At 36.9% G+C, this 13,465-nt stretch overlaps 1 protein-coding gene across 1 annotated transcript in view; it reads left to right on the top strand.

Annotated features, from left to right (window-relative positions):
- cdh5 (cadherin 5) overlaps positions 1–13,465 on the top strand; it is a 52,549-nt gene that overhangs the window by 23,020 nt on the left and 16,064 nt on the right. The window contains exons 4-7 of the mRNA XM_039763111.1: positions 4,261–4,377; positions 6,848–7,015; positions 10,776–10,957; positions 11,448–11,695. Of these exons, the coding sequence (XP_039619045.1) occupies positions 4,261–4,377; positions 6,848–7,015; positions 10,776–10,957; positions 11,448–11,695 (715 nt within the window). The remainder of the gene's footprint in view (positions 1–4,260; positions 4,378–6,847; positions 7,016–10,775; positions 10,958–11,447; positions 11,696–13,465) is intronic.

Here is a 13,465-nt window from a genome sequence, read left to right as displayed (position 1 = left end):
TACATCTACTAATGCTAAGCTAAGACAATTGGTTAGTTGATCAAGCCTCAGCTTAAACCCTAGTGGTAATATCCTAGAGTGACCCAAAGGCTTGATCCAGAGCCATCTGCGCTCATTTAGATGGCTCTCCTCTTTTTATCTCCTATGATGTAGAGAGCAGAATGCGCCCTATAGTAGAGTTGGCCCTGTAAAACATTTGTGCTTCGCCCTCCAGACTTGTCTGTGGCAGTTGCTGACTAGACCTTCATATTTGTTCTTCTTCCACTCAAAGACCTCCTCCAAACATTCCTCCCATAATATCATGATAATCTCTAGCATTTCCATGGTAAAGAGGACAATCTGATTTCTCCACCCCACCCCAGCAGTGCAGATTAGATGGGCTTGTCATGACAACATACACTATCTGGAACAAGAACTTGATGTGGCATGGTCCTGTCCATGGAAGGTCAGTTCAGGAGATTTTTCTCTCTTCATCTAGTCCAAGCACCTTGATGCCTCATCCCTACTGCTTTGTTGGATCATTCCTCCTTGACCATTGTTCTTATGTCCTCCTGGACCAGTTGCCGTTGCTCATTTCCCAGTGACTTGTCATAACGGGGAGTTATAAAGGTTATAAAGGTTTTCTTGTCCCAATCTTTCTCTGGTCACTTTTCTCACCAGTTCCTAAGTCCAAATTCATGACTTGTGCCACTGCAGTCTCTGATTTCCTCTTCCTGCTGGTCTTAACTCCTACATTAATTATAGTTTTAAATCAGTAGTTTAATCAATAAGAATGGCCTTGGGACTTTACTTGAATTATAATCATGTTTTGAAAAGCAAAACAAACATACAAAACTGAAAAATGTGCGTTAAAGAATTAAAAGTCCTATAGATTTCCACTTTAAAATGGAAAAATATATAAACATTTTTAATATGATTTCTCATTTGATTTTTAAAATCTTCTCAGATATTTCTGAGGCTAAATTTGGTTAAATCTTAGCACTAGCTGGTAATGTATGTTATGTTAATGTTAGAGGATTGGGAGAGAATTTAGATTTTTCAACTATTCTAGCCTAAAAATGGTATGAGTATAGAAAGTACACTTTATGAGAAGGAAAGGAGTCCAGAGAGACAGTGTTTGGAAGCAATTAAGAAGTCTAACAGAATGTTAGGTTATATGGCACGATGTGTGGAGTACAAGTCCAAGGAGGTTATGCTCAAGCTTTATAATGTACTGGTTAGATCTCACCTGGATTGCTGTGTGCAGTTTTTGTCTTGAGACTAAAAAAGGACATAGCAGTGTTAGAAAAGGTCCAGAGAAGAGCAACTAAGCTGACTCCAGGGCTACAGGGGATGAATTATGAGGAAAGATTAAATGCGCTGAGCCATTTCAGTTTAAGAAAAAGAAGATTAAGAGGTGACTGATTGAAGTGTTTAAAATTATGAAGGAAATTAGTGCAGTGGATCAAGACTGTTATTTTAAAAAGAGTTCATCAAGAACACAGGGACACAGCTGGAAACTTGTTAAGGGTAAATTTTGCACAAACATTAGGAGGTCTTTCTTTACAGAGAGAGCCACAGACACATGAAACAAGACTTTAGGGATCTCTAAAACTTGACTTGATGTTATTTTGGAAGAATTAAGTGGATAGGACTGGCACACTTTATTGGGCTGAATGACCCGTTCTCATCCAGATTGTTGTAATGTTGTAATTTCCAGGATATATGACCTAATGAGATGAGCACCTGAATGTGGTTCACAATTTAAATCTTGTTTTGGTTACATTATAGCCTATTTTAAATATGATATATGTGCATATTTTGCCATTTTAGGCGAATTTTATTGAAATGCTAATGGAATATTCCTTTGCCAGCTTTCCCTGAGATGACCTAAGGGAACAGTATTTAAACTTTTGTCTGTATACTCTAAAAATATTGACTGCATCTTAATCAAAACTAACATACAGGATGTCCCAAAAGTCTGGACACATAGGCAAAATGCATATTTTCAATAAAAAAATATGAACATTTTATTTAATTGAAATATTAATTAATAACTTCTTCAATGTGATTTCAACCATTTGTGATGCAAAATCTGATATGCTTTGCAAAAGTTACATGAACCTGACAAATGTTTTTGTCAATTTGATCACATTCATTTATGATGCATTCCCTCAGATGTCTCGTTTCTTTCATTTTCATTGAGTATACCCTCTCCTTTAACACACCCCAAAAAAAGAAGTCAAGGGGGTTAAGGTCAATTCTTTCTTTTTTGACAAACTCATATTTAATCTATGGGGTAAAAAATGTATAGTTAGTTATAAATGGTGCTATTTCCTATGTATCCAGACTTTAGGGACACCCTGTATGTTGCTTCAATGATAGATAATGATATAAAATTAGTGAAGTCAGATTGAATTTTCTGAAGGACTGAATACTAAGTGACCTCCATAAACATACTACTGAATAGATTAAAGAGATCATATATGAGAGCATCAGTTTTCTAATTTTGCTGACTAAATGTCTAGTTCATGGGAGCTTTAGCTTTTCCCAGCAGTATCATTAACACAGCAGGAAAAACTCTGAAATGAAGTTCAGCCTATCACCATTTATACTTACACACTTGGTATTTTATCTTGGAAGAGTCCTATATGACTCTGCTTTGCCCTTGTGTACTCTTTATTGTGTAGACTTTATCAGAGTGTCTCAAACCCCATAGACTTCCTGACCTTCCCTTCTACATCTATAACCTCAGGCAATTAGATAGAATAAAAGGACAGGCATGCCTTAAGTTACACATTTTAATAATGTATAATTGATAATGTTCATAAAATAATAATAATGAAACAGAGTTCATGTCAACATTGCTATGCTCAAAATTTTTGCAGGTGTTTTTTTCATAATTTGTGGGAAACCTGTATTGTAATAACATCCAGATGGCTTTAACTAGTGTGAAAAAGAATTGCAATAAATGTATGGTTCCAAATCCATTTCTAAATTCCACATAAGAAAATAAAATGCCACTAAACTATTACATTATATATGTTAAATTGCTGAAAATAAATGTAGAAATGTAATCAAACTCTATAACCCCTGTGTCAGACCATACCTGGAGTATTATGCACATGCCTGGTTACCACTCTACAAAAACACATAGCAACTCTTAAAACCATGCTGAGGACTGCAGCCATGTGAATTACTGGATTTTTTGACAGGTCCCACTCTGAAATGTCTTTTTAATTTAGGAAAAAGAAGATTAAGTTGGAGACTTAATCAAAGCCTTTGAAATTCTCAAAAGGATCAATAAAGTTGTTTCCGCAAAGTTGTTTCATTTCATGAGTAACATACTCAAGGGCATTTTTGGAAATAGCAGTTCTAAGGCATATTCTTAATTGTAGCAACCAGGTATGGAATATACTCAGATAAAGAATTAGCTACCAAATAAAACCAAATAATTATCTAAATCTGACATTACTTGTCCATATCAAAAATTACTCTAGATCTTTTTGGCATTCATTTAGATCAGTGGTTCCCAAACTCGGTCCTGGGGACCCCCTGTGGCTGTAGGTTTTTGTTACAACCAGATTCACAATCGGTGATAATAATTGATAACAATTGATCTTATTTAAGTGGTGGTCTTTTTAACTGTTCTCTTATTCTGCCTTCAGAAAAACACAACAGTATGGTTTTTAAATTTATAAAACATGTACAGTACAAATATTTCTGTTTTTTCTAAAGCTTTAAATACTTAACTCTCTGTTGTTGGTTTTCTTATTATTGTCCTCTTTTTCTGTGTAGTTTGCTCCCTTCATTTAACCCTAATAGTGAAAATTAACAATAAGCGGAGCAGACAACCGGGATAATGAAAGCAGCAACAACTTCAGTGTCAGAGTCGCTATTTAGTAAATAATCAATTAAATAAGCAAAACACCTGCAAAAGCAGAATAAAAATTAGACTGAAAATACTGTTAACGACTTTAAAAAAGCCTACATGTTCCCCATATAACTGCTTATTACATTTTAATAAAAATCTACCAAACTTAGTTTGTAATTTCTACATTGACTCCAAAACACTGAAACTGGGAAATAGCGACTCACTTAATTAGGCAAAGAGTCCAATGAAAAACGGAAGTTGGTTGGAACAAAAACCTGCAGCCACAGTGGGTCCCCAGGATCGAGTATGGAAACCACTGTTTTAGATAATTAAAAGAAAACTGTATCAATAGTTCTTGTTCAATTTACTTCATTTGTTGCTAAAATGTAATATGTTTCTTTTCACAGAAGCCAAGGTATTAACTGTACATGCTGCTGACCCAGATGATCCAACAGTACTTGGTCATGCAGAAGTGGAGTACAAAATCTTTGCTCCAAAAGGTTTCTATATAGTAGAATCTACGGGTAAGTAAAGGCTGTGATCAGCTACTATTAGACAAAAGTATGAATATCATTGTTTCGTATTTCTCTGTTACTTTGTGTGAGCACACTAAGGTGAGTCTGTCTGCAAAATACTTTTATACTATACTGGAATGTAGTTACAGACCAATATTTGAAAACTTGTTAATCAACAGAGTAATGACCCATGCCAATAATCTTGTATTTAATTTGGAAAGCAAAGATATCATACATAATGGAGATATGAAAAGAAGGATAGGGAACAATCTCATAAAGCATTAAAGGGTGTTATTAGTAGTGTACTTACAAGAGCTAATTTGAAGCGTACGGGTAATCATGCTTTTAAAAGAATCACAGGCTTTGGTAAGTGCGTGTGAGTAGTGCTAACCTCTGCTCCAAATTATGAATATACCAGTAATGGCACACTGCACAATAATGTGCAGTGAATACACTTGTCTTCAGCATTCATAGTTTTCATACTCTTACTCTGAAGTTTAGCATTCGTTTGCTCAGAGGTTGATGCTCTTCTTTTCTCCACCCTAGCGGCTCGCTTCTTCTCTTCTTTCGTCGGCATCTTTTCACGTTAAAACTGATTAATTCAGTGTTTGTGTTGTAATTACTTTTTCCTTAATTTTTCACTTAAGCTGGCACTTAAGTCTTCAATCTGCCTCAAGAATGATTTAAGATATGAAGAGGTAGGGGAAGTGACGGTGAAGGTGGTAGGGATGAGAACGGCGCCCATAGGCATGCATCGCACGGCCGCCCTGCTGGCCGCTGCCGAGAGTTGATTCGACAATAAAATAAAATAAAAATAAAAAGAGGAGTAACCTTGGATGTCAATCATCATCCCAAAAGTGGATTGTAGACTTAATGTAGTATATGTATACCAAATTTCAGGTCAATAGGTGAAATGGTTTGCGAACTACAGGTGATTTAAAATCCTGGACAGCCAGACGAACAGCCACGGTAGCATATTATATATAAAGATGATACTACAAATCACTTGATTACTTGTGTAATGATACAAATGGCAACTATCACATCTGCTTCAAAATGTGAGAATTCTGTCCTTAGGACCAGAACAAACACATTTACACTGTCTTCAAGCAATGACCTGGGAGTGGTACTTTATAGGCAACCATCACTTTTAAGAATTAAAGAGTAGACTGATGTTTTAACTACATCTCAAATTTGTACAGCTGACCAGTTAGTAGACTAGCTAAACTAAAAATTGATGGCTTAGTAGGGTCCATAGAAATGTATTTATTTTTCCATAGTGAACAAAATTAAAACAGGGAATGGGTTTAATGTACCCTTAATGGTTTTGACTGCTGACATATGAAATCAAACCCTTGTCCTCACATAAACAGCTCTGACACAGAGTAACGTCACAAGCAACATTCCTCTGCTTAACAAAAACAAAAGAATTTTTCAACATTGGCCAGTGGACTTTGGAGTTAATGCAGTGAAGATGCCTTCATTGCATAGTAACGGGCCTACACTGTATTGTGTATTGTTAAAGTATTATATAACAGGATTGCTGCCAGCGGTGGATTCAAAGCTGTGTGGGAGCAAGCACATGCATCATAAAATTTTTTTTAAACTTCTTCTTAAACTCATTTGCATCAAATATATCAAAATAATCTTTACATTGTTTTTCTACAGCCTTAATAACCCTTGTAGCCTTTGTCATGTCCCTGACTTCCATAACAATAATATATTCATAGTAATGAGAATGGCATGCTGTTCTCTCAGGGTTATACTGTGAGTTGTATGATGTTTGAGACAAGAGTTGTTATGTTTAATCAGTATATTATATTTGGAACACTGATTCTAGACTAATGTGTGCAGTGCTAATTTGTATATTATGAGACGGACATTACAGCACTAGAGAAAGTCCAGTTTAAACCTATTGGAATTATTCCAGAATGGACCGCTATGTGTGAGATTTGAGGGGAAATTATAAGGAATTATTTTTGAACTTTTCAAATATGAAGTGGATTAAGAATGGTTTGTCCTAGCTGTTCCATTAAAATCAATTCTTCAGCTAAAGATAGTTATGATTTAATCTTTCTCAAATATTAAAAAATATTTATTTATACAGTGAAATTCACAAACACAAAATATACTTGGAAGGTTATTTGACATTAGTAACTTGGGAGCTTCAAGTCTCTTGTTCACATGTATTTGTGTTTTGCATGATGTCATATTATTATCAACAGTTTTATGTTTTTGTGTCCTTTTTTAAATGGAGTTAATTGTTGTATTCAAATGACTCTTTATCTGTGATAAAACAAGGTTATCATCCTTTCTGGGTTTTTTCAAAAATGAATGTCTCACCCTGAAGTCTAAATCAAGCCACTGTAAACTGTATTTTATGTAAATGTATATAAATTGTGGGAATCTAATTGCAATCACAGTCAAAAGAAGAAAACAATAAAATGGTTTCTAATTACTTTTTCTATTTCTTTTTTAGGAGACATTAAATATTTGGGTACTCTGGACAGAGAAAGAAATCAGACGTATAAATTCATTGTTCAAGCCAAAGACATGCCCAAGCACTCTAACACTGGCTTTACCAGCACAGCAACTGTGATTATTAATTTGAAAGACATAAATGATAACAAAGCAAAATTTATACAAAGTAAGAATTTTTTACCTTCTTATTAGCATTACAAAATATGTAATTCTCATGCTGAAATATATTCATAATCATTTATCAATCCATTGTCCTAACCCTCTTATTCAGGGCAGTGTCCCAGGGCAGTTAGAGCTTTATCCCAGCAGCCACCAGGCAGGAATAACACCTGGACAAGCATGCCAGTCCATCAACGGGTAAACACACACAAACACAAACACACACACTCTCACTAGGGCCAGTTTAGAGAAAGAGTCATCTGCCATCACAGGAAACTGCCATCACATATCAGTCTCAAGAAGCCAGATACTGTATTGCCTATAGTATGGATGAACTCAGACTCAGTAAACTTATATGTTGGGTTTATACAGTAATATAATATTTAATATTTCCAAAAGTAGAATTACAACAACTAGTACAGGAAGAAGGACACAGATCTGTATCCCCAATTATTCCAGTTGAAAGAGGATAACAGGAGTTATTACAGAAAAGACAGCACATGGAAGAAACCAGCTTACTGACAGCAGTTAAAGATGAAAAGAACAAAAGAATATGAAAAGTACGCAGTTAGCCTATAGAAAATAAGCCGCACAATTTTAACAAGACTCGATTTTTAAATATAAGTAAAAAGACAAACTAAGAATACCATATATAACACACAGATCATGTTATAGGCTATTCTCAAGTTTGTTATGCTCTCACCACCTTCAATATCTTTCATCCATCCTTTCCATAATAGGATCCTGTGGTGTCAAAGGATAGACAAACAGCATGAGCAGGTGAACAAAATGTTTTCAGTGTGACATGTTAAGAGAAATACTAGCATAAATAAATACATTTTATTTTTTAACATAATTCCTGTAAACACTTGTTAAAACATTCACAAAGTTTTTAGGCCTTCTAAATAAAATATTGTTTTGCACCTGACTTGAGATTTTTATCAATGGCTGGATGCATAAAGGGCACACAGGGCCAGGTCTGGAGAATTCCCAGAGTAGCCTTTGCAACTGGTGTAATATGAGCATATGAGGGAACTGGTCACAGTACACATTGACTGTGCAAGGATGAATCTCCAATGGAGCACTTGCTCTTTAGTGTTAGAAACTCAATGATAGCAAGATACTTGACTGTACAGTTTTTGGCATCCTCAAATGCAATAACTTGTCTCTCTATTATATAAAAAAAATCAAGGGACAAGACGAGACTTTTTCAGAGAGTGATACTTTCAAGTCCCGCAAGATGAGACTTTGTGCCAAGAGATTTAACCACGAAATAAATGACAAAGAGTAGATGACAAAGTAGAACGTTGTAAAGAGGGTCCAAAGCGTTGGTGTGATACACACGCGGAGCAGGTTAGAGATAATTAAAGTACTAATATTCGATAGTCTCAAAAAAATGATAGTAAAGATCGCATTAGTGCAAACAAACAGAAATTATTACTCGGAGAAATAACAGAACAGCGAAAAGACATCGATTATATTGTTCGGATTTAAGTTTTAAGTCGGAGACTTGTAGGTTGTCTAATTTGTGTTACCATCAGGGAAAAGTAGTGTTTCTTCCCAATGAAGAGGCGTATCCGCGAGAATTAAAAGATTTGTTGTTTGGTGAAAGTGAAATCCACATAAGCGATCAGCAGAGACGCAAAGTGGCTGTCGCATAGCACAGACTGGGGGTTGGCTAGCGAACAGAGCAGGGGGCAAAGCCCCCTAGTAATTAAAATATTTTAAAATAAAAGAGCTAATCTTTCACCACATATACAATCAAATGACAAGTGTAGTCTTTCGAAACCCCCAATAATAATCTCAGTATGTTATACATTAATAAAACATATACAAATTAAAGGCCTGTGTGTGTGTGTGTGTGTGTCCACTCTGCTCATGCACAACCACAGCCACAGGAATTGGTGTTAATTGTATGGAAAATGTAGAAGCTTATACAAGTGTGACTTGCACTTGCTGAGAGTTCGCATGCATGCACCTCACTTCTCATTCAGTCCAAGTAGACAAACTCAGCTTTGTGGTACATGCAGAATGTACGGTATGTTCACACAAGGAGCTACTATATGTTTGCCTGAGACAGGTTCCAGTCTGTCCTGCTCAATTTGCAACAAAGCAGCACTCAACAATACTTCCATCTCAGTCAAGATATGACCTGTCCTGGCCCACTTACCTGACACTTCTGCAAATTCACCAATATAGTAAAACTACTATGGAGTTTTTGGATTGTTTTTTGTCCTGAAGACTTTACGTAACTAGTTACAAATAATTAAACTACAGCATAAATATTAAATGGAACGCAAACACAGAATATAATAATCAAATTCACAGAAGAAAACAAATTGCAATACCCTTCCATCCACTCATTTTCCGTAGCCATACCACCTGCACGTCAGAACAGGTTATCCACATAAAGTTAAACATGTTCAGGCCCAGCCAGTACTTTTTGGGAGTCCATCAGTAGACTCATCTGGGTTACTGGTGGAGGAGGTGTTGGTGAGACCAGCAGGGGGTGCCTACCCTTTGGTGGGAGTGTGAATCCTAATTCGCTAGCACAGTGATAAGTACACTGTGCTGCAAAAATGGTGCCATCCTTCAGATGAAACATAAAACCGAGGTCCTGACTCTGTGTGGTCACAAAAGATTGCTGGGCATCTTTTGTAAAGAGTATAGTGTTTCCTGATGTCCTAACTAAATTGCCCTTCACGTCCTGATCATTCTGGCCTCCTGATCATCCTCTCTGAATGGTATGTCTCTCTCACCTCTTCACCACCTAATAACTAATGTGTGGTGAGTGTACTGCCACAATATGTCTGTCATTGCATCATCAAGGTGAATGCTGCACTTTGGTGGTGGTTGATGTGGCTATCTCTACGCAAAGCACCTGGAGTGTCTGGAAAAAGCGCCAAAGAAATGCAATGTCTTTTTCTTCATCTTCTAGTCACTGACACCTGGTGTCCATCCTTTCAGTACCAAGCATAAGGCTGGCACAAACCCCAGACAGGGCAGCAGTCAATTGCAGGGCACAGTTATAAGCATACCTTGACTTACTCACGCAAAGCCAATACGAGGTGAAATTTAATGTACACCACTCACACAGTGTCAGACTGGAAGTAAATCCCAGGACTCTTGGACTGTAAAAAATTGGGTGTACCATGTAAGGAAGCAACAACCTGAGGACCTATAACATTTCTATTTCTCAAACCACAGATTTGGATCCCTTTGTGCGGTTGGGCATCTTGGTCTTCCACTTCTTTTTCTCTTGTGGTTAGATCCACTTTCCCCTCTTCTCTGAAGACATTTGTTGACACCTTTTTTTTTTAATCTTCAGTTTTTTTGGCAATCTGTTGCATGAAAGTTACCTTTATTTCACAAAACAACAACAGACTGATAAGTTTCTTGAGAAATGCCTTTCTTAATAATACCTCAGTCATATGCTATATAAATATAAGCAAGTTTCTTTTCAAGTGTGTGGCTTTTGTGCCCGGAGAAAATCAAATTAAAAAAGCAAATCATTTTCAAGTGCATATTGTATAATGGGCAAGGCTCTTCCATCTGGAAGAATCCCTAAATTCCTGTAAGGGATTTTATTGATGCAAACACATCTTCCTGTTCCAGTAGATCACCATGTCTAATAGCAGAGCTCTCATGCCTTATTGATCAAAGAGAATAACTGATGATGATTAGGATATTTCTCCCTTTGTCATTACATGCAGTACCTACATGTATTGCATATTTTATATGTATTTCATTGGTCTTTCTTTCTTTAGGCACATATACTTTTAACGTATCAGAATCTACAGCTCCAGGAGTTAACATCGGAGCACTATTGATTACAGATAAAGATGAACCTCAGAATACAAATCCACAATTCAATCCAACTAATTTGGCTGGGGTGTTTGAAATTGTGGAGGATGCAGACTTAAAAAATGGGAAAATCATTTTACGAAAGGTACATTTAATTTGTGCACTTTTAAAATCTCCCTTTAAATTATAGTATATTTTGTGGTCTTTATTATGGTAACGAGAACGCACATGTTTAAAAGAAAAACATTATTTTTGGGGGTGAATTGTATAAAAAATTTTAAAAAAAGAAGTGTCGTTTTAGAACTGCAGACTACAGTATGTTACTTCTTTTTCTTTACATATTGGGCCTACACATTTTTTGCATTACTTTTTTCCATTTAAGCTTGACTGTGAAGTTGAGCTTGCAGGTGAAATGAAATACAAAAGTGTATGGTGAAGGGTGAAACAATAAAGGATAAAATGATGAACTGTATAATGCTTATAGTTCTAGGCATTCACCTAGTTAGTCTATTTGGAGATGCTTCTGCTCCTGAAATCCAAAAAAAGACTTCCTAAAATTACTACAGAATATGTTTTTGTGAAAGTCGATTCAACCGGATAAAAAGGACAATAAAACTTGTTTTTTCTTTCTTTAGGAGCTGGATTATGAAACTCGTGCCACTTACCATTTTCAAATTGAAGTGACAGAAACTATCGTTTTCCCTGATAAAGATGATGGAGTTGGTTTCTCCACAGCAACTGTTACTATAAATGTCCTGGATGAAGATGAACCTCCTGTGTTTTCACCAAAGGAATATCATTTTGCAAAAATGGAAAATGTTGATAAGGGCAGTATTGGCAAAGTCAATGCAATTGATCCTGATACTGCTAAGAACCAAGTAAGGTAAATGTGCCACCAAAAATTAATGGCCATTGAGGCAGGTGATGGTACTGTGTACTGAAGGCTTCAATCAGGCATATACTTGAGTATGGCAAAGGCATAAGAATGCATTATTATTGTTAATATACTAGGCAGCTAATTTAACTTTTTTGATTGGAATCATTAGAAGGGTCCTTTTGTGAAACTATCTGAATAAAAGGATTCCAAAATGGCCTAATGTGAAATTATACACATTATCTAAGTTAGGATTTTGGCAAAGCCAGAACATATTCCAGCATAAAGAAACAAGGGTCCATTCCTGCTCCTCAAACTTTGCCTAGGTACACAGACATAAATGAGGTCTCATAGTTTTTTGTCAGAACAACCAGATAAGATAAAAAGGCAACATAACAGACATCCATCCATCCATCCATTATCCAACCTGCAATATCCTAACTACAGGGTCACGGGGGTCTGCTGGTGCCAATTTCAGCCAACACAGGGCGCAAGGCAGGAACAAACCGCGGGCAGGGCGCCAGCCCACTACAGGGCGAACACACACACACCCATACACCGTGCAAACACTAGGGACAATTTAGGATCACCAATGCACCTAACCTGCATGCCTTTGGACTGTGAGAGGAAACCGGAGCACCCGGAGGAAACACATGCAGACACAGGGAGAACATGCAAACTCCATGCAGGGAGGACCCGGGAAGCGAACCCGGGTCTCCCAACTGCGAGGCAACATAACAGACACACCGATAAAAAAGTGCCAATCAAGAAATCTAAGGCCTACTTTTACTGATACAAAAACACCCTTCCTTAAAATCTCTCACTCCTCTTTCTTCTCCTATTGTCTACCAGCTCCTCTCTGCACAAGAGTTCTCTTCCTTTACACTCCAAACTAGACTTGTTCTGATATTGACACTCATTTTAAACTCCCGATGGAGTTTCTTTTCCAGGGTAATGCCAAATGCAGTTTCCTGGGTTCTATGTCAAAGTTGCAGCTAGTGGCATCTGGAGAGCTGATTGACCTTGTTGTCCTAGGAATCCCTACAATCAACCACAAGTACTCATGGGTGTCCCATCTTTGCCAATAGGATAGGGTTCTAAGTGTTCACGCTGAGAAGGTTAAATTGCCTCCATTGTGAACAGCTGTTATCCCAGATACTGGACATAGAAATGCTAAAAAGTAGGCCATCTTTGCATTTTTCTGCCACTAATTCCAGTTTACTTCCCTCAGCAAATCTCAGTGTTTCTCTTTTTCTGGAAGAACTAAACATACTATATCTATATAGTGAGTGAAGAAGGGTCAATAAAGCCAGAATATTTTGGGATGCCAAAATGGCCCTCCATGTTTACTAATAAAGTCCAAAATAAAAACAACAAGCAACAAGCAAAGGTACAGTAAGTGCCAAGTGGAGTCTAAATGTTGCGGCTATGCTGATGGGTCCTCAGACTTGGAGCTCCTCTTGTAACATCATCTCCATGATCAATGATACCTCCTTCTAGGGGGTAATACCTTTAAAACTCCAGGATCAGAAGCGGCAGAGTCAGTTGCCCTCACCGGGAGGTTTCTCAAGACTGTGGAGGAAGAAAAAACAAGATGGTTAGTGGCAGCACTCTTTCTCAGCCCGGGGTGGTATCACATACCTGGGAAGAGCTTGGATGGTGAGCCTCAGAAACACATGCGTGACAATACACACAGATACACTTACACAAATAGGAAATTTCAAAAACTTGCTTTATACAAAACTTTATTTTTTAAACATTATGTAAATTATCATACAT

This window comes from Polypterus senegalus, chromosome 9, assembly GCF_016835505.1.
Source record: "Polypterus senegalus isolate Bchr_013 chromosome 9, ASM1683550v1, whole genome shotgun sequence".
Taxonomy (NCBI): Eukaryota; Metazoa; Chordata; class Cladistia; order Polypteriformes; family Polypteridae; genus Polypterus; species Polypterus senegalus.
The sequence above is the reverse complement of the archived record's forward strand: the minus strand, read 5'-3'. Positions and strand labels throughout refer to the sequence as shown.